The following is a 23,124-nucleotide window of genomic DNA, read 5'->3' as shown; positions in this document are numbered from 1 at the left end:
CTAGTGCCCCCTATCTATTTTTTGTTAAAACAGGAGAAATAAAAAGAAAAAATGGGGCGGGGTTGAGTCAGCTTTAATTTTGTAAAGGCGCAACCCCTTTACGGAATTCCTCGATCCGTCCGTGTAATGCAAGCAATGAGTTTTGATATTTGTGGCTGACGCAATCATGAATCGAGAGGGGGCGCATCCCCCATGGTGCCCCCTCTTTATATTTTGCTAAAACAAGAGAAAATGAAAAGAAGAAAATGGGATTAGAGTCGCGCGAGCCTTTGATTTTGTAAAGGCGCCTCCCCTTCACGGCATTCCTGGATACGACCCTGTGACGCGTTATTACCTTTGTGGTCGACGTGTTATGATATTTGTGGTTAATCCAATTTTGACATTTGCGATGACGCAATCGCGGATTGAGAGGGGGCGCACCCCCCTTTAGTGCCCCCTCTCTTTATTTTATCAACACAACAGAAATAAAAAGAAGAAAATGGGGGGGGGGGGGATCGCGACAGCCTTTTACTTTGTAAAGACGCCTCCCCTTTACAAAATTCCTGGATCCGCCCCTGTATTGCAAGCAATGAGTTTTTCCATTTGTGGTTGTCGCAATCATGGATGGAGAAGGGGCGCATCCCCCTCTGGTGCACCCTCACTATATTAGGTTAAAACAACAGAAACAAAAATAAGAAATGGGGGGGGGGGAGTGTCGCGCCAGCCTTTGATTTTGTAAAGGCGCCCCCCCCCCTTCATGGAATTCCTGGATCCGCCCCTGTGACGCGTTATGGCATTTGTGGTCGACATGTTATGATATTTGTGGTTAATCCCCGATTTTGACATTGTGGTTGACACAATCGCGGATTGAGAGGGGGCGCATCTCCCTTTAGTGCTCCTCTCTTAATTCGTCAACACAACAGAAATAAAAAGAAGAAAAGGGGGGAGGGTCGCGCCAGCCTTTGATTTTGTAAAGGCGCCCCTCCCCTTTACGAAATTCCTGGATCCACACCCCTGTGACGCGTTATGACATTTGTGGTCGACGTGTTATGACATTTGTGGTTAATCCCCGATTTTTACTTGTGGTTGACGCAATCGTGCATTGAGAGGGGGCGCATCCCCCTTTAGTGCCACTCTCTTTATTTCGTCAACACAACAGAAATAAAAAGAAGAAAATGGTGAGGGGGAGGGTCGCGCCAGCCTTTGACTTTGTAAAGACACCTCCCCTTTACAAAATTCCTGGATCCGCCCCTGTAATGAAAGCAATGAGTTTTTCCATCTGTGGTTGACGCAATGATGGATCGAGAGGGGGCGCTTCCCCCTCTGGTGCACCCTCACTATATTAGGTTAAACCAACAGAAACAAAAATAAGTAAAGGGGGGGGGGGTCACGACAGCCTTTGATTTTGTAAAGGCGTCCCCCCCCCCTTTTACGGAATTCCTGGTTCCGCCCCTGTGACACGTTATGACATATGTGGTCGATGTGTTATGATATTTGTGGTTAATCCGATATTGATATTTGTGGTTGACGCAATCGCGGATTTAGAGGGGTCGCATCCCCCTTTAGTGCCCCCTCTCTTTATTTTGTCAACACAGCAGAAATATAAATAAGAAAATGGGGGGGGGGCGAGGGTCGCGCCAGCCTTTGATTTTGTAAAGGCGCCTCCCCTTTATGGAATTCCTGGGTTCGCCCTTGTGACGCGTCATGACATTTGCAGTAAATTTGGAAATTTTGACATTTGTCGTCGACGTGTTATGACATTTGCAGTAAAAATGGATATTTTGACATTATTTTGTCGTCGACCAGTTGTCGACGTGTTATGACATTAGTGGTTGAACCGATTTTGACATTTGTCGTCGACGTGTTATGACATTAGTGGTTGTTTTGACATTTGTCGTCGACGTGTTATGACATTATAGTCAGGTCGCTTCATGTCAAAATTTGGGCTTACCGTTACAGAGCGGATAAAAGCACCGAATTTGGAGAGGTGGTCCCCCAAGACCTACTCATTGATATTAGGGTAGGAGCCCTCCGGAATTTTTCGATTTTTACAGTGAAAATGCTAAATTTTAATATTTCTTTATTATATGACAGATATACACTGTATTGCATATAAGTAAAGGTATGATAACATATATTAAGTTGAGATCTGTTGAGTATTAATTTATTTTTCATGGAACTGAAATCATAAACCCAAACTTGAGTCCATGATCAACATCAAAGCATCTGAAACATGTAGTTGGTGGAATTAATTACCGATCAAATGTAATATATTTTATACTGATCAAATATAATGTAGGAACCAATAGACATTAGATAGTTTCTGAAATAGACAGTTTAACTACTCAGTGGCGGATCCGAGTGGGGGTGCACCAGGCCCGCCCCTTCTATTCTTTATTAAAACAAAGAAATAAAAGGAAAAAATGGAGGAGGAGGGCATGCGCCCGCTTTTATTTTGTAAAGGCGCCCCCTCCTCACGAAATTTCTGGATCCACCCCCTACTCCCATGCATGCTCTGAGACTCTAAGACTTATTTTACACTGAAATTATTTTAGTGCAGTAAAATGTATTTGTGCATACAGTACACTCCAGACCTGTTATCACGAACGCGGTAAGAATTTTCGTAACAACTAAGTAAAAATCAGATCCCAAAACTATAATCTTATATCTTTCTATATACTTTACTGTTCGCTTTATAATATAACGAAATGTCGATATAACGGGGGGATGCCGGTCCCAACGACGTTTGTTATAACGGGGTTGCATTATACTGCTACTACTTTCTTCTTGTGCCACTAATACGTGTCTCAGCAACCAAAATTTTCCCTCCTGAGATTATGGGTGAACTTTATCCTTCACCAGGAATTTTACTGATAATTGTTCCCAATGAGGACAGAAAGATAGAGACGATGTCTTGTCATTTAGTTATGTGTGCCATTATCTTTATTTGCGTTAAAGATGTTTAAAGTTGTGTTTGCTGAGGGAGGTATGTTTTGCAGAATGTTTCATTAGACGAAAGGAGCTCTGCTGACTATCATAGTCGCTTTACAACAAACTGTATAATGTCAATAATGTCCCCCCCCCCCGAGGATTACCTTTATCATGATGTGCTTTCTGCTGTATAACATTCCAAAGCAAGATATACGTGTAAGGCCCACAGAGATCATTTTTACCAGAAAATGTCTTTGCTGCCAAGTGCATGACAACATTAAGAAGAGGGTGGAGGATGTCCTTCATAAAGTTTCAACATTCGACGCTGATAAAAATATCCGGGATATGATCACAGAGCTCAATGTCACCTTACTAAAGGTCAGTACAACTGCAATTGACACTCGCAAGCCGGCCAGACGTCAGAAAACAGATAAGAGGGATCTTACGTAATATTGTTTCATGATCTCAAGGAATCCTTGTGCCGAATTTGAACTTTTTTATCTGCCGTGTAAAAGCAAACCGAAAAAAGAAAGAGCACTCAAAAGAACAAGCAAACAGCAATTTTCAAGGGGAACCCGCCCCTTTTGTAGGCCCCCCCCCCCGAGTTCAGACACCTAAATATTACGCAAAAATGTAAACAATAATGCTCCTACCACAATGTCCAAATTAAGGTTCTTAGCCAAACCAAAAATATAAAATATACAGATATTGTCATCGAATCACCTATATTGCATGAAAAGCGCCAGGAGTTTAGCATAAGTGCTGGCCATTTTGAAATTTGATTGTGTGTGTGTGTGTGTGTGTGTGTGTGTGCTTTCCTTTAAATTGCAGGAGGACTCCTATATACTTTAATATTGTTTAATAGTCCTCAGGAAATCCGTGCGCCAAATTTGATGCTTTTATCTGAAGTGTATAAAGCAAGACGAAAAAAAAAAGAAGCACGTAAACGAACAAGCGAAGCATCACTTTTAAAATGGGGGGGGGGGGGTGGAGGGGTACACCCCTTTGTCCTACCTCCCTCCCCAGCCGTTCAGAGACTATATTACGCAAGAATGTTAATACTGCTCTTACTGCAATGTCCAAATTCAGGTTTTAAAGCAAACAAAAATAAAGACATATATCATCGTATCATCTATATGACATGAAAAGTGAGGGGTTTGCCATAAGTGTCGGCCATTTTGAAATTTGATCTTCTGTGTGTGTGTTTGTGTGTGTGTTTTCCTTAAAAGTTCCAGAAGGGCTCCTAGTCTAATATTGTTTCTTAGTCCTCAAGGAATCCGTGCGCCGAATTTGATGCCTTATCCGCCTTGTATTAAGCACAACGAAAAAAAAAAAAAGAAACACGCAAACGAACAAGCGAAGCACCACTTTTTAAATATGGGGGGGGGGGGGGCACCCCTTTGTCCTACCTCCCTCCTCAGCCATTCAGAGACTACATTATGCAAGAATGCTCCTACCGCAATGTCCAAATTCAGGTTTTAAACCAAACAAAAATAAAGATACTAAATATTGTCATCGTATCACCTACCTGGCATGAAAAGTGAGAGGTTTGCCATAAGTGTCGGTCATTTTGAAATTTGATCTTCTGTGTGTGTGTTGGTGTGTGTGTGCGTTTTCCCTAAAACTTCCAGGAGGGCTCCTTCTCTAATATTGTTTCCTAGTCCCCAAGGAATCCATGTGCCAAATTTTATGCTTTTATCCGCCGTGTATAGAGCAAAAACGAGAAAAAAACACGCAAAAGAACAAGCGACCAACCATTGTTTTAAGGAGGGCCCCTCCCCAAGCAGTTCAGAGACTTTACATTACGCAAGAATGTAAATAATGCTCCTACCGCAGCGTTCAAGCTTATACAAAGTTCTAAAGCAAACCAAAAATACAAACATATATCAGAATTATTGTCATCGTATCACCTATATTACATGACAAGTGAGGGTTTGGTTTTGCCAATTAAGTGTCGGCCATTTTGAAATTTGATCTTTTTAGTGTTTTTCTTTAAAATTCCCGATGGGCTCCTACTCTAATATTGTTTAATAGTCCTCAAGGAATTCGTGTGCCAAATTTGATGCTTTTATCCGCCGTGTAACGGTAATTTCACTAAGCGACCCGACTATCAGTGGTTGTTTTGACATTAGTGGGGCGATTTTGACATTGCTGGGCTCTACAAGCTCCCTGCAAGTACCAGTGGTGCGTGTAGTAGTCTTGGCGCGCGCAGACTTTTTTACGTTTATGCTAACTAATAACAATGAATAGTGGCCTGTTAAATTTTATTGATACCACAATTTGGAACCACATACTACTTGGGGGTGTTCCTGGAGGTCCCATCTACCACCCTGTGTGGTCAAACCTTTTCTGCGGTGTGGGTTGAACGAACTCCTTAATTAAGCCCCTTACAGGAATTACCGCCTTGACTATCCTAACTGATGTATACTCTATCACATTCTGTATATATACCTGCAAAATGTTGTAATGCGCGAAGACATGGTTATTAAAATTAGGTCACACATTTTCTCATTTGAATATTCATGAATATGCCTGAATGTTACTGTTTTTTCCCAAAGTTGCAACGTTATAACCAATTAAAGCCATTCAACATTACCCATATTACCCCTTATCACCCTGTAACTCGGTAAATATTGATTTCAACACGGTGATAACAGTAATTTGTGGAACTTGAAAATTTTGCTGGGAGCAATAAGTTTTTATTTTTTTTCTCTCTCTCACACATCCCCCCCCCCCCTCTCTCTCTCTCTCTCTATTTCTCTTCTCGCATGACAGCGACTTAGTGTAGCGATTTGTCCAGGGTGATTGTTTCGGGTTAGCCTTTTGCAAAGGCCTCGTGGCTGAAAAGAGACTAATTGCGAGAGAAGGCCTTTTGAAACCTGACATGAATTTCTTATCTTGCACCTTGTTTCTCGCCGATTCTGCTACCAAAAAGGGTAGCGGCCAATCAGCGACCGCATTGCTCACCACGCATTCGCATCTAATGAATACGCATAAGTATGCATGTCGGCGGCTCGCTCATCCGTATCCAGCCTGCTTTGCCTGCCTGCATACCAACTGTGATCTCACTAAGGCCAAAAAAAAAAAAAAAAAGGTTGTATTGGCGTAACATGAGATTTTCAAATAGGGTCGGTCGGGCGGTGTGTTCATCTACTCTAAAAATCATTTATGAGGCCGATAATACTCGAATTATACCCCTTCACAGAATTTAAAGACGTTGAAATCCCTATCCTGAATGTTTTCACTTCATATTTTACTATTTTGACTTAGATAAGATAGATGCAAATTGACCCATATGTACGATCTTTTCATCGCACACGGCGATCTCTGTTACAGTCCCACATATACAGATTCGTGTAAGTTCTCCACACAAGAAACCTATGGCAAAACTGTGCACAATACATTGCAGTCTGAATGATAAGAGTACGCGTCCGTGTTGGAAACAGACGACGTACTGACCAAGCGAGGCTATGCGAGGCGCGCGCTATATGCTAGCGAGATCTCTCCCTCGTACATCCGATATCCCCAGAACCGTTTCCACTTCCGGGTTTTTTGCGATCGCGATCGCAGTCAAGAAGATACTTGATATCGATAGCAAAAAAAAAAATAACAAAACTAGAAATGTCGCTATGGCGACTGATGCCTCCGCGGTAATGCATGATTCTCCCAATAGGTGTATAGTACAATATCTTCACAATGTGTGATCCATGACAGTTTCACATAACTGGCAAAATATTGAAATGACAGGTTTGTCAGAAATGTCTTGAACTGGGTTTGCTATAATTTTCTAAGAGTGCAGGTACACATATTTGGGGAATTTTGGGGAAGTTTATGCATTGAGTAATTTCCAAGGTTCGAAGAAAGAGTGTGATGACGGTACAAAATAGATTTTTTTTTTTTTTTGGGGGGGGGGGGGGCATTGAAACCTGGCCTTTGACCCTTAACCTTTGACCTTTGACCTTCTGGCTGGAAATTTCCCTGAGAATCTCCATCAGGTAATGCATATATTAAGTTTTGAAACTAATAATGCAAGCATTGCATATACTAGTATATGAAGGAAATAGTAAAATTTTGAGGAGTTGACCTTGACCTTTGACCCCTGACTATTGACCCATGACCCCTAAATTCCCTAGATAATCCCTGCCAGACAGTACATGCATATGTACCAAGTTCCACGCAGATACATTGAACCATTTGCAAGAAAAGTAATATTGCAACATTTTCACCTAACCTTTGACCTTTTGACCTTTGACCTTATGACATGAAACTCTCTCTGGAGAATCTTTACGCAGTAGTACATGTCCACACCAAGTTTCAAGAAAATACCTTTGGGCATTGCATAGATATGGGGGAAATTGCAACATTTGTAGCATTTGACCTTGAACTTTTGACCTTTGATCTCTTGCCAATGTCACTAAAATCTACTCAACTAATTGTCCCATCATACATCATCCTTGGACCAAGTTTGGTGAAAGCTGCTTCATCCAGTTTTGAGTTATCACGTAAACAGATGAATTTTAGGATTTGACCTTGATCTTTGACCTTTGACCTCTGTCCGATTTCACTGAAAAACTAATCAAGTAATTGTCCTATCATACATCATCCTCCAACAAAGTTTGGTGAAATTTGCTCCATCCAGTCTTGAGTTATCGCGTAAACGGTTACAATTTCATGATTTGACCTTGACCTTTGACCTTTGGCCGATTTCACCCAAAATCTAATCAAATAATTGCCCCATCATACTTCATACTTGGACCAAGTTTGGTAAAATTCCAGTAAATATTACTCAAGTTATCGCGTAAACGAAAGCGGACGGACGGACGTACGTACGGACGTACGTACGGACGTACGGACGGACGGACAACCCGAAAACATAATGCCTCCGGCACCACTTCGTGGCGGAGGCATAAAAACATAGGGTCGGCGGAATTTTTAGGGTCGGGCGGGTTACGCCAATACAACATTTTTTTTTTTTTTTTTTTTTTTTTTGCCTAATGAATATACATCGCCTTGGTCGGGAGGCGGTAGGGGAAAAAAACAACAACAACAACCCAGGTTTCAAAAGGCCTCGTGGCTGCATCACGCGTTCACCCGTTTCTGGCAGTGCTCGGTGTGGCGAGTTAGTCTCAATCTTCAGCCACGAGGCCTTGTCAAAAGGCTAGTTTCGGGTTAGTTAGGTTAGCTATAGGTCTCCATATCTCAGTTTCTCTTGTTTTTCACTTTTTATGTATATCAGTCTATCGATCATATAATTTTTTGTACTAGTATTACGTGCGGGGGGGAATGCACCCTACAAGCACTGCTTTTTAGCATTCTTCCCCATTCCAGCATTTCCGTATACTTGCAATATTTTGTAAATTTATCCTTTATTATGTATTAAGAAATTTATGTATTCAATTTCTGTAAAATAGCTATATGTTTCTGTTGCAAATGGAAAAATAAATGAATGAATGAAAAAGAAAATACAAGTTCACCTCCCGGGACGTTCCGCCTCCCCCTCCCAAAATGAGAACTTATGCATTTTGATGTTGTGTAGGGTGCAATATTATTTGATGCATGTGGACTTGATAAAGTCATCGTGGTTCAAGTAAGGTATCAGTATTTTGATGAAAACATTCTAATTAACAAAACAGGATTATAATTAAAATACCTTGCTACTTTTGATTCTTTTAATGAATATCATGAGCACCAAGCAATCACACAGAAAAAGCGTGAACACAAGTTCCCACTGGCGAGAATTTCATGTATCGTGTTATTTGTTAGTGGCCATTACGTACAGAAAAAAAAAAAGAAAATACCGCCAGAATTGAACCCCCCCCCCCGATCGACGCCCCTTATCATCCCTGTGTATGCCCATATAGTAGAGGCTACTATGTAATCCCGTGAGATTTTCGTGCCAAAATTGATATTTTTCGCTAACTTTGTCAATTTGGGGATGCTGAATCCAAAAAACTTTGGTTCCATTTTTTCTAACCACGACTTCAGCCGCCATTTTTAATTTCAAAATGGCCGCCCTAGCAGACTGTATTTTGACCCATATTTCACAAAGTGAGCATTGTAGAAGCTTAAAATTTGGTGCAAAATGCATGGGTGTGATGTCAGACACTCTGATAAATCTTTGTCTCATATTGTGGATTGTTTTGATACAATTTGTAGGCTGCCATTTTGAATTTCAAAATGGCTACCATAGCAAGCTGTATTTTTACCCATATCTCATAAAGTGAGCATTGTAGAAACCTCAAACTTGGTGCAAAATACATTGTTATAATGTCAGACACTCTGATTTATCATTTTCTGATATTGTGGCTTGCTTTGTAGAGTTTGTAGGCCGCCATCTTGAAATTCAAAATGGCCGCCATAGCGTTTTTACCCATATATTTCAGTTTGCAATTATTGTAGAAGCATCAAATTTTCAAGAATGCACATGCTTGTGGTGTCCAACGGTCCAGTACAGCTGTTTCCTAATTGTGGATCATTAGATAGGCCACCATGTTGAAATTCAAGATGGCCGCCATAGAAAACATAATTATAATACTGTGGTAAGCGCTTAGGTGAATGTGCCAAAATTGTCCTAGTTAGACTGAATTTATTTTCAATTCACGCAGAATGACAGCCATCTCTCGATTCAAAATAGCCGCCAGAAATTCAACTTATGTAAGGATGAGGTTCTAATTACGTCATCAAGAGATGCTGAGGGGCAAAAACTGCGTAAGGGGGGAGGGGGCATACCACTATCCGATAGTGTGGGCAAGCGTGTAAGCGTTACATCCCGCATAGCCAAAAAACCACTAAAACGGTTTGTTTTTGCCTCTCGGGCAACACGCTATTTTGCGTTGTGGAACCTCGTTAATGATTATATTTAATCCCAATCAATGAATATTTGTACAAAAGCAAGCATTGATGTAATTGAAGGTGATCTTCAAAAACTTGATGCTGCCTAAAGAGAATGAAGACAAACAAGGAAAAGTCTCGCAATGGCAAGAAATGCTATGGTCACCCTACCAGGCATCCCATTCACAAGCTTGTTTGTTGGCCATAAACTGAAACACTCAAGGTTTGCTTGATATATTTCTGGAATAACACAGAATGAAGAATAAGTAAGTAGGCTTTTTCCTGATTGCCCTTGAGTGGGTCATCTTCAATTATCAAGATTTCGAAGATGCTTACTGCTGTACAGCCAATGATTCTAAAACTACAAAGGAGTAATGATAGCTCAGTTCTGTGGCGCTTGCATCCATCAGAATTCCTCCACAACTTAGAAGATCATCACAGGAGGGTAATGTAAGAAATTGTCACTGCCTTGAAGCTGATGAATGTGGTGTTTGGCCGTCAGGTATCAGAAACATTCAAGGGAGATACTCTAGAAAGAGGTGAAAAGGGCAGTTTTAATGTTCTGTACTATAAAGAATTTGTATCTGAGAGAATTAGAATATATTAATCTCTGGATTATTGTGAGAAAGGCCAGACATTCAGCTCGTGCAAAAAAAAAAAAAAAAAAAAACACCATGTAAGTTTGGATCCAAAGTCATTAAGCTTAAAAGGGATCATCAATTCTTCATAACATTTCTACTGGTTCTACAGCCTGATAGACTTGTCATTATCCAGTCATTTCTGAACGATACAATTATTGAAAGGTATAAGTTCTAAGCAATTCCACAATCACTCTTCATCTCATTGTTTCATGGCCTTCTCGTCATTCCTGCCCATGCCTTAGAAACTCACAAAACTGAGCCAAATAATCAGCCTGAAAGTTGAAATACTGAGCAGTCAATTCCATCTGACACAGAGACCACATCATGGAAAGAAAATAAAAGAGTTCATCAAAGATGCCATGGGAATTACTGTCACCCGTCACTCACAACAGATAGCCTATACCATTTTATGTATTAGAGCAACGGGAAAATCAGAGATATGGATGATTATTACGTAGACACTAACATTTCAGTTCTCCTGACGGATCTTGTAAGTTTGCTTTACATACTGCATTGCATGTTGTCTGCTCCATCACTGGAAAAATAAATGATAAAGGTACAATTGACAATTTTGAGAGATTATGCTCTGCAGTTTGTTGCGATAAAACAGGAACAACTAAAGGTCTGCTTTTTCATGCCTTTCATGGTGCTGGCTGAAGTTGAAAATTTGAGGACGTCTCCAAGAGCAGATGGACCAAGAAGTATCTAAGCCATGAATCATGCAGAATGTGCTATGACACAGTCTGTGCCTCCAGAAGTTTGGCGTGGATGACTTCAATCAGGACAATTTCCTGCTTTACCCTCGTAGAGACTTGATACAATATATCCAGAGAACGAACCTCGTAAACTCTCACAACCTAATTTGTGCCTCTTATACCCATGAATATGATATACTAATATTAGATTGTAGATATTTCAAAAGGGTTTTTTACATGCATAAATCGTTCAATTATTATAAAATGCTTCGAGCTTCCTACACCAACGGTAGCCACAAAATTCATTATCATGCTGAAAAGCAAGAAATGCAAAAGTCATTATTTCTGGAAGAATTTAGAACTAATTCTCCCCTGTGTACAGCTTTAGAGTGTTGTTTCTTTTAAAAACACGTGCAGGGAATGAGCCTAGAAAACATTTAATTATCTAAGTGGCTATCCCATGAATTATTAGAGTATATAGGGCTAATATTGTAAGTTCTTACAACCAAATCGTCTAAATGGGGCATTATTTACTCACTCAGACACAGGTTTGTTTTTTTTTTTTTTTTTTTTTTTAAGTCATTTGTTTTTAACATCAAAATCACATGATTTCCCATTCACAAATTTTACCCAAACGCTATGCTTTTAAAGGAATGTTCCACATGGCAGCCCTTTTGCATTTCAACACAACAGTGTACCTACAGGACAGGAAACACTTCCGCTCACGCAATATTTAATGAAGTGTTTGACTTATACATAATCGTTTCACCATGCTTGGGTCATTACAGATCTTACAGCACCAAATATGGTCAAAATACTTCTTGAATTTCAAGAGTGGCGACCAATACAAATAATCCAATATTACAGAATGTGCGCCCTACGTGTGTTGGTGTGTTTTAAAGAATGTACACTGTACGCCACCATAAATTGATATTAATTGATATGTCTAAAAGTTGCTTGTAACCAGAGATATTAGCTGAAAAGCAGCCATTTTGAATTTTAATTTTTTTTTTTTTTCAAGGCAGCCTTGAAAGTGATCTGCAATTTTAGGGATGGGAAAAGTGCATCTGAATGTCCAACATCATGAGCCCGGTTTATGCCCGAAATCAAAATGTGAACTGTCTGTATTGCGTACATCATGAGATATGGGTCAAAATATACATTCAGTTACGGCGGCCATTTTGAATTTCAAGATGGCCACCTTTGATATCAAAATGAACCATCGTTTCAGAAAAAGATGTTTCAGAATGTCTTACAACATATGCATGCTCTCTGCCCCAAATTAGAACCTTACACAATGCATACGATGTGAGATACCGGTGCAATTACATTTGTTATGGTAGCCATTTTGAAATTCAAGATGGCCGCTAAGGAAAATGATCCATCATTAAATAAAAGAATGCATATATTAGCATGACTGACATCATATGCATGCTTTTTGCTCCAAATTTATAGTCTACATAATGCTTACAACTTGAGATATGAGTAAAAATATATTTAGCTATGGCGGCCATTTTGAATTTCAAGATGGCTGCCTAAAAATTGTATCAAAGCTATCTACAATATTAGAAAATGGTGTATCAGAATTTCTGACATCGCAAACATGCTTTTTGCATCAAATCTGAACCTTCTATGATGCTCACATTATGAGAATTGGGTCAAAGTACAGTTTGCTATGGCGGCCATTTTGAAATTCAAAATGGCGACTGAAGACGTGGTCGGAAAAAATGGAACCAAAGTTTTTTGGATTCAGCACCCCCAAATTTACCAAGTTAGCTAAAAAAATCAATTTTGGCACGAAAATCTCACGGGACCCAATATTTCGACATAGTAGACTGTACTAATATCCTGACCGAGTCACCCTGACGTATCCTGACTGAGTCATCACTGTTCAAATGACTCAGTAAATGGGGGGGGGGGGGGGGTTCAATTCTGGCGGTATTTTTTTTTCTGTACGTAATTTTCAGATGTTCCCTTCATCTTGATCAGACAATATGAAGTTACCGTCAAACGTGATGCGCTTGTATCTGAGCAGCTGACTGTAGACAATGATTCCTTTAATAGTGAAGCATTGGTGAAATGAATTGTACTCTAAGGAATCAGTGCGTTAGACGTAGGCTTACATGCGTTCGCTATAAAATATATTTTATTTGTTAGTGCCCATTTTGATCAACTATTGTTCATCAGAGCCTTGACGAAGAAGGAAGCTTCCAAAATTTTACAATGAAAATAACTTCAATGGCAAAAATGCACTAACTGTATTTTTCTTGATCTTCGTCAATGCAAAAACGTGGATAATATAACAACCACCCACGTAGACCTACACACCATCAAGTACTAGTATAGGCTCACAAGTCATCTCATGTTCACACATTTACACATCATCTTCCAATACATCCATGTGAGAATTACGTCTATGTAACACATACAGCGTACTCCTGCGGCCCTAAATCCGCTCTTGTTTCATGAGTCTGTATGAAGTATTGTTAATGTTCTGTTGCGTACAAAGAAAAATACATTTTCACTATATAGATGAGTTGTGTTTTTTTTTTTTCCAACATGCCTTATGCACCCATTCCCGTTTGAATATATGTTAAATTTTTGGGTCCGCAACCCTGTTGGCTCACGAAATGCAATAGCGTTTAAATATCAATGTAGATGGTGATCATAAAGCACACACACCCTCACACACACACACTCACAAAAAAAAAAACCCTGACAAGTTGACACAAATCATGTACTCACGATCAGTCTTCCCTTGGTGCCCACGATTACAAAATTATTTGGGTATTCCACTTTGTAGGAACATGAAATGGTTGCCATGGCGTTGTTTGGGAACATCATCACGGTGGTGAAGGTCTCGTCAACTCCTGTAAAAATACGAGCAGTGTTTTAAGCTCATAATCAGCAGTGTTTTATGCTCATAAACATGATTAACACAACGTCAAGACAACATGGCAATCGAAAAATAAATACGCTTTAAATACGCTATTTACTAGCAATATCCCAACTCTTGCCGACATTTGTTTTTTATAATCACCTGCTTGATCAAGTGAACACCACAAAAGGTTTGATAATTGATTTCGATAACATTAGTAACATCTTATCCACAAATCCTTGAGTCATAAATAAAGAGGTATTTTCCTCGTTTTGCTTTTTTTTTTCGTTTACTTTATTCTACTTTCGTTTTCCCCATTAACATTATGGACTTCGGGTCTGGGATAACTCAAGTAAACTCTCGATTGATAGAATCTATTTATTACAAAAGAAGGTTGTCCACATTACTTAAACTAATTTTCATTCACACATGCACCAATCATTTGCTTCATGAACATAAAATTCTAAAAATTCATGGTTTATATTATGATATCTATTAAGGACAGCTCACGCATAAATTCAATTACAATGATCTTCCAATAATGAAATGTTATAAAAAATTATTCTAATCACAGTTACCCAATAAGACAGTCAAGCTTATTGCAATTACCTTAATGAACAGAGTATTGTTAGCTAACAAAACGTTTACATTCATCGGGCCAACACTCTGGAATTCGTTGACACATTTTTTTTTTTTTTTTAAAAATAGATACTTTGACTAACTTTCAGAGACAATTCAGAAATGTACTGGATATCATAACAAAAATACATGTATTCTGTTAATCCGAACATTTGTGGCGTTATTACGAAGGTTCGTTAATTAGACGTTCGATATGTATATATTCGTAATGCTAAAATGGTGGATAAAGTTCGTACAAACGAACCTCAGGAAAACAAAATCTATTTCGTTTCCGGATTAATGAATCTTCGACATAACGAACCCTTTTTCTTTTTCGGATTAACGAACCTCCGGATTAGCAAACAGTAACCTGATTACTTTGTCTGCAATCATAACGTCGTCGATTTGTTTTGTTCTGCTTTTCTCCTGTCACTTTTGACAGAAGTCGCTGTGATCAGTAGGCAATTTACCGTCTTCATTGAGAAACCCGTGTGAATGGCTTGACGTTGGTCCACGGCCGAAAACCATCGTGATGAACTGAAAAGTGTAGATCCCCATGTCGTACAGGGCGCCCCCACCCAGGGCTGTGAACAGAGAAGATGAACATCGATAACAAAAATACTCATTATCACAACTTGCATGGCCGGGGGAACGGGGGTGGGGGTGGGGGGCATTGGGGCTTCCCCCCCCCCCCCACTTTTTGTTCACTATACAAAAAAAAAATAAATAAGGTGTCATCACTTTGGGCACCCCCACTTTCCCACTTTTTTTTAAAACCCGGAAGTACGTAAGTGGCACTAAAAAGAAACTGATAGACATCTTGAAGTGTAAGCTTATGGAGGCGAAAAAAAGATGGAGGGTACTCTCTACTCTGAACGATCTGGCTCATTTTGCTGTAATATTTTCAAAATTTTTCAGTCCCCAAAGAAATATATAGCAATATTCAAGAACAATTTAAATGTCTAGATCGCAACATCCGTCACCTGTTGATCCGTTCTATGCATCTTTTCAATAAAAAAATATTTATAGTTTATGGAGGTGGACCAAATTGGGAAGGTGTAGAAGGAGGAGGGGTAGGGGGGCTAACACACGAGGGAGCTTTTCACATTTTCAAAATTGAAATTCAGCGGTCGGGTTTGATGCATGCATCAGCGTACTTACAAAGGCGTTTCATTTGATTCATTTTCAAGTTACACATTTTTCGTCATGGATACATTGCACTTAACTACTTAACTCTTGAATAATTAGTATGGAGTCTATATTCTACAAGCTTTTGCTTTTTAGTAGTTTCGTCATACCGGGTGCTACACATTATTCGTATTTGTTTTTATTTGCTTATTTCCATCACATATTGAATGTCTTGTGTTGAACCTATTACTTGAAATCAAACGGAATATAGAATTATGAGAAATGTGATTGATGGAAAAATGAATAAATAACAGAAAAATAGTTACACACTGCACTAGTGAGTGAGTGACGAAGTTTATCATTAAAATACTTTCTTTTGAAAAAGGTGGACCTCTGACTCTATTTTTTTTTTTTTTTTGGGGGGGGGCGTACGCACCCGACGCACCCCCCCCCTCCCCACACACACACGGGCCTGACATGTAAGGGTTTCTCAAAATTCAACGGCAAACTTGCCACTGAAACTCTAGAATCTGAGATGTCCATGATTTCATGAATTATGTCGGAAATAACGATTAGATCATTATGTCTCTCTTATCATGTTTATGAGATTACCCTTTTTAATTGTGCGCTCTCGACTTGGCAGGCACAAACCAAAGTTGCTCATGATATATTTGACGTCACCTAGTTGCCCGGTTGAAATCAGTTCACGGATCTTGAAACTAACAGGAAAAAATCGTGTCCACACCGCCTGAAATCAATACAAGAACACATAGATGATAATCTGACATTGCATCAGTCTGTTTATGCTCAAAAGAAAGTGAAATAACAAGAAAAGACTCTGATTAAGCCAGTGTGTTCACTTTTCCGAAGCTGTCACTTAGTATCGCGTATTATCACACGCCTTGTCGATTGCGTCAATTCATAACCTAAAATCAAGACACAGAGCAGATGACTACGTTACTGATTACTCTGCAAAAGAAGAAAAACCAGAGCGATTTCACTATATACAGAACCTATTCTAAAACGATGGTGACATTTTGGTGACAACGAAAATTAATAAGTTCTATGAAGTCTGTTTCAAAATCAACGATGTAAAAGATTATCAAACCAAGACAACAAACCAAAACAAAAACAAAAACAAAGAATGGCGTATCTCATCCTGTTTGTATCCAATCTATCAATTTTCAGTATGAGATACAAAATATATTGGTCCCTGTGTTCAGAATTTATTGGCCAAAGAGGCCTAGCTGTGTGTATTGGAATATCATGCTGGTAATTATGTCGATTAGAAGCATTGGCACTTAGATATTAAAGCCGCGAGTGATGCGAGACGGTGTTCCGCACCAGTCTCATAGCATCAGTCAAGTATAAAATGAATAAAAAAAAGTTGCCTTCTTTCTATGCATGCTCCATAACCTGACTGCATGTGGAATGTGGTTACATTATTGTCGTTATAATAATAATAATAATGATAGTGGCCTCTTATAATGCGCGAAGTCCATCAAAATGATGCTCATGGCGCTCTTAAATAACCAGCATGAACAATACATAATACAACCATACAATATTCAAATACGATAACTTATCAGAGCAAAATAATGAAAAACAAACGAAAACAAAATGTTTTACTATACATAACGAAATTGATCTCAGAACGTAAGAAAAACCCATCATGTACAAAAAACAATGTATGCAGTAAAGTGTACAAAACAACTCAAATTATAACAATCATTCTTCATTCACAAATGAAAATTAAACAGATATGTTTTAAGGAGTTGCTTAAAGGAATTGGTTGAGGAAGCCTGACGAAGAAAAGGGGGAAGATTGTTCCAGAGAGAAGGACCGGGGTTGGAAAAGTTGTGGTCTCCCCAAGAGTGAGAGGATCGAGGAACCTGGAGAAGTGGAGTACCGAACGGAACGGAGTCTACGAGGGGGTTGATATTGTAACGGCGACTTATATTTCTCGAAGATGGGAAGAATATAATTCCGATTCTGAGAAAGTCCCAAAATAAAGTCCTGCTATATGTTGAAGTTCATTGTCGAAGGATGCCGAGGGTCAGATAGAAATTACAGTCATGAGGCAGAAATCACGGTTAAAGAAGTTTACTATGAAAAATCACTCGAACACATTTACAAGGAAGGATTTTGAGGAAGTCTCGCCGGGCATGAGAGGTGCGATGCGGTGAAGACTTAGGACTAACTAATACGATAAGCTAACATAACAAGAGACCGTTTCTGGACTGGTTGACTCTTTATCTCTTTTGTTGGTTACTCTCTCGCTGTTCAAACACGGGTTTCGCTCTCAGCTGACACACACTTTACTCCATCTCCTCCAAGCAAGTGAACTCCGAGATAAGCATAAAAGTCTGGCTTATATACCGCTTTCAAACAAGCTCCTCTTGTTCGAGAGAGATAGAGAGGACCAGTCATGAAGGTCACGAGAAAGACGTTCATTGCGCGGCGAAGTATATAGGAGAAGGACGTCTGTTGCGACACGGATTGTCGCCCCTACACGGACTGTCGCCCCCGGCTCGGGGCGACAATCCGTGACGGAGTTGGCGTCACGGGTTGTCGCCCCCGTCACGGATTGTCGTCTGGCGACAATCCGTGACGCTTGTGCAGTTCCCAGTTTTTGACCTCGATGGCGACAATCCATGATGGCAAAAAAAAAAAAATTGTTGCGACACGGATTGTCGCCCCGTCAAGGATTGTCGCCCCGGGCTCGGGGTGGTTGCTCCGGTGTTAAGCTTTGATGGGATGGGTATGACTGGTAAGTTATGCGTATGTGTGTGTGTGTGTGTGTGTGTGTGTATTTGTTGTGAGCTGCATGGTATGTGCTGTGTATGATTTGTAGGTGTGTACAATAAGTGACTTGTGTATGAGTTTCCGTATTGTTGTGTGTGTGTGTGTGTGTGTGTTTAGAGTATAATAATATAATATGTAGAAACTGTGCATGTGTGGTGGTTGTATAGTGGTAGTGGTTTGTTTGTCTGTGTGTATACGTGTACCTGTATGCGTACGTGTGTATGTGGTATATAGTGGCGTATGTGTATATCAAAGGGTATGTGATGGTGCGTGTTTGTGGGTGCAGTTTTGTGCCTGCATGAGTATCTGAGGGGTTTGGTGTTCGTGGGCTACGTAGGCCCTACGAATGTGTGTTGTGTGTGAGCGTTCGTGTGTCTACGTAAGGCTCCACTCACATAATGCTCTGCATCCGGCGTTACGTCCAAATAAGTCTTTTTTTTTTTTTCTGCGGACACCCGCGGATCCCTTGCTGTCACCAGAGCATTTTTACAAAACATACGGGAAAAAATATGCGGGCGATACGGAGAGATATGACCAAATGCGAATACTTGCGTCCACTTGCGGATATTCCTACGAATTGGCACGTAATTTTGTTCTTTCAACTTGCATAAAATTCCGAATAGTTCGGAACACTTGCGGAGAGTTACGACTATTTACGGGGAGTTGCGGATATTTTCGGATAGTTACAGATTGTTATAAATAATTATGTACAATGTGACGATCCCTGCCAAGTCAATGCATGTATTATGACAGCAAATTTATCACATATTGGACTGTCTTACATTGTACACTGGGGAAAACTGAAATTGAATTTACGTGCAAGTTGTGAAAAGTTTTCGCATTTCTTTAATTTGCTTTACAGTAATAAAAGATATATGAAATTTTGAACTTGAAGTATGAATTTCATTTGTGCAGCTCAAATATGGATAAACATCATAAATGTAAAGACTACATAACATAATTATACCACAAATAGAATACAATCTAGATCGATAAGTTAAACAGAGTAAGAAAATTACAGTTATGGAATAGACAAACTGGTTACGCTGTCATTGTGCAGCGATATTCATGACTTTCTGGGTTATGTTAAGGAGATTGTTATAATAAAGCAATGCCTATTACATTTCCAGAAAAAAAAAACCCACCAAAACATTAGGACATTCGGACACCCCTCCAACACTCAAATACAATATTAAAAACTAGAAATGTCGCTATGGCGACTGATGCCTCCGCCATAATGCATGATTCTCCCAATAGTTGTATAGTACAATGTCTTCACAATGTGTGATGACAGTTTCACATAACTGGCAAAATATTGATATGACAGGTTTGTCAGAAATGTCTTGAATGTTCACTTTCCTCAAACTGGGTTTGCTATAATTGTCTAAGAGTGCAGGTACACATATTTGGGGAATTGAGGATTTTTACTCGACTTCTGACCGACCCTGTTATATGTTTATGCATTGAGTAATTTTCAAGGTATGAAGAAAGAGTGTAATTACAGTACAAAATAGATTTTTTTTTTCATTTAAACCTGACCTTTGACCCTTAACCTTTGACCTTTGACCTTCTGGCTGGAAATTTCCCTGAGAATCTCCATTAGGTAATACATGTATATATCAAGTTTTAAAACTAATAATGCAAGCACTGCATATACTACGGTAGTATATGAGGGAAACGGTAAAATTTTGAGGAGTTGACCTTGACCTTTGACCCCTGACTATTGACCCATGACCCCTAAATTCCCTAGATAATCCCTGCCAGTCAGTACATGCATATGTACCAAGTTCCATGAAGATACATTGAACCATTTGCGAGAAAAGTGAAATTGTTTTCATTTTCACCTAACCCTTGACCTTTTGACCTTTGACCTTATGACATGAAACTCTCTCTGGAGAATCTTCACGCAGTAGTACATGTCTACACTAAGTTTCAATAAAATACCTTCGGGCATTGCATAGATATGGGGGAAATAGCAACATTTTTAGCATTTGACCTTGACCTTTTGACCTTTGAACTCTTGCAAATGTCACTAAAATCTCCTCAACTAATTGCCCCATCATACATCATACTTGGACCAAGTTTGGTGAAAGCTGCTTCATCCAGTTTTGAGTTATCACATAAACAGATAAAGTTTAGGATTTGACCTTGATCTTTGACCTTTGACCTCTGTCCGATTTCACTAAAAACTTATCATGTAATTGTCCCATCATACATCATCCTCGGACAAAGTTTGGTGAAATTTACTCGATCCAGTCTTGAGTTATCGCGTAAACGGATACAATTTCATGATTTGACCTTGATCTTTGACCTTTGACCTTTGGCCGATTTCACCCAAAATCTAATCAAGTAATTGCCTCATCATACTTTATACTTGGCCCAAGTTTGGTAAAATTCCAGTCAATATTTCTCAAGTTATCGCGTAAACGAATGCGGACGGACGTACGTACGGACGTACAGACGTACGTACGGACGTACGGACGTACGTACGGACGGACGGACAACCCGAAAACATAATGCCTCCGGCACCACTTCATGGCGGAGGCATAAAAAATGTAATATCCATGGAGCGTAAAGTGGGTAAGACTATAGGGAAATACTAAATTCGTTCTCATTTTATATCGTTTATCGCTGTCCCACACCTTCCCGGCCAGAAAAGTGAAAAAAATGCTGCCACCTCATCCCCAACCCAAAAATGGCCTTCCGAGTTTCGAAAAATATACATTCAAATAGTACAAGGAAAAAATGTTCAGCACCAATGATCAAGCGATGTCATGCGTATATGGGTGCCACCTAAAATGACCATTTGTGGGAGAAATTTCGTGACTTGACTTTGCGGTTCTGCCTCTCCACCGCTCCGAGTGTGTTGTAGCATTCCTTCAGGTAAATGCGCTGCAGCTTGGCAACACGAGTTGTGTGGCTTCCCACGCGTCTTTGTGTTCCCATGCGAGTGGAAAACAGAAGGACGTTATCGTCTACAGCATCCCCTGTACAATTCCCTGTACCTAGAGGTTCGTTGATCCAAAAATGAAATTCGGAATAACGAACCTTCGAATAAAGAACCTCGGACTAAAGAGCCTTCAGAATAACGAACTTTTGCAATAACGAAATGTAACCCCCTCCCCACATACACACACACACACCCGAACCGATACCACATTCCTTCCTGATGAAACGACTTCCCAATGTTGATAAATAAGACATAATGGACCGTATGCAGAAAAGCAGCATCCGCCCGCACGCAAGCACCACTCCGAATTCATAAACAAATCCGCCAAACTCATCAAAGTCAAAGCTGCTGATAAAATCAATATCAACGTTTATGCCAGCAACAGCTTACTAGGTATCCCTATCCACGCGCAGCTAAAAAACACATACGCAAAAAGCTGACATAATAAACACATTCTTCCATCATACACACACACACACACACACACGCACAAACGGACACTAAATTATCATGTGCGCGCACATACACACTTCCTTGAAACCTCACCATGACTTTTTACATGGCATGTTTGCATGGATGTAGCCATGTAAGTTATGTGTTAGTATTTCAATGACTATGTCCAGAACGATATTACCCAGCAAAATGTGCTTCGAGGGCGGGCGACAATCCGTGCCGCCAACTCCGTCAAGGATTGTCTCCCTCGAGCCGAGGGCGACAATCCGTGTAGGGGCGACAATCTGCGTCGCAACAACGTCTTTGAGCACTGGAGCTCAAAGTCATAACAAGGAGAGGATACAAGGACAGAGGAAAGTCAAGATAAGAAGGAAGCACAAAGGGCTGAAGAACAGTGAAAGTCAGGGGGAAAGGGAGCAAGCTGAAAAGGCTGAAGGACAGTGAATGTCTAGGACGTAGGGAGCAGGCTGAAAGGCAGTGAGAGGCAAGGGCGAAGGGAAGGGCAAGGACTCTGAAAGTCAGGACAAGTTTGAACTGAGGAGAGCAAGGCAAGAGTTCTGAAAGACAAGGCAAAGTCAAAGTGAGAAGGGACAAAGCGAAAGTACTGAAGTTAGAGCAAGGTCAAAGCGAGGGAAAGACAGAATGACATGTGAAGGTCAGAAGAACAAGGTTAGTTAGCACAAGGTCAAAGTGGTGAGAGTATAGAATAGACTTGTGAAGGTCAGAAGAACAAAGAAGATGGGCAAAGAGAGAACTCCGCTGTATGCAAAGCAATTGAGATTGAGCTAGCTAAACTAGTAATTTGCAATAGCGTTGGCGAGACATCCTTTACACAGAGTAGTACAATAATCATGAAAGCAATGAAAAACATGTAATGCTATGTATATAATGTTACATCAATCATCTTAACCGAAATGCGTGACAATATGAATGTATGGAGCTCTGGAGGTAGAGTAGCGAGGATCCATGGACTGTGTGGTAGACCAGTATGAGAACTTTGAAGATGATGCGCTTTTCGACTTATGTGACAGGATTTCTTAGTGAGGGTGACAAGTCGAGCTGCAGAGTTTTGGAGGCGTTGAAGTTCGGAGCGCTGTCGTTGGGAAAGGCCGAGCAGGAGAGAGTTACAAAAGTCAAGGCGAGAAGAGATAAGGGCGTGGACAAGCTGTTCTGTTGCACTCCTCGTCAGACAGTAGGTATCTTTCTTGACTACTC

The 23,124-nt window shown here is 40.1% G+C and overlaps 1 protein-coding gene across 1 annotated transcript in view; it reads right to left on the bottom strand.

The window, feature by feature from the left end:
* Positions 1-23,124, bottom strand: part of LOC140229198 (trans-1,2-dihydrobenzene-1,2-diol dehydrogenase-like) — an 86,304-nt gene that overhangs the window by 35,751 nt on the left and 27,429 nt on the right. The window contains exons 3-5 of the mRNA XM_072309470.1: positions 16,314-16,449; positions 15,044-15,157; positions 13,823-13,947 (exon numbers count right to left, since the gene is read on the bottom strand). Of these exons, the coding sequence (XP_072165571.1) occupies positions 13,823-13,947; positions 15,044-15,157; positions 16,314-16,449 (375 nt within the window). The remainder of the gene's footprint in view (positions 1-13,822; positions 13,948-15,043; positions 15,158-16,313; positions 16,450-23,124) is intronic.

This window comes from Diadema setosum, chromosome 5 (genome assembly GCF_964275005.1).
Source record: "Diadema setosum chromosome 5, eeDiaSeto1, whole genome shotgun sequence".
In the NCBI taxonomy this organism is placed as follows: domain Eukaryota; kingdom Metazoa; phylum Echinodermata; class Echinoidea; order Diadematoida; family Diadematidae; genus Diadema; species Diadema setosum.
This window is presented reverse-complemented; position numbering and strand designations above follow the sequence as displayed.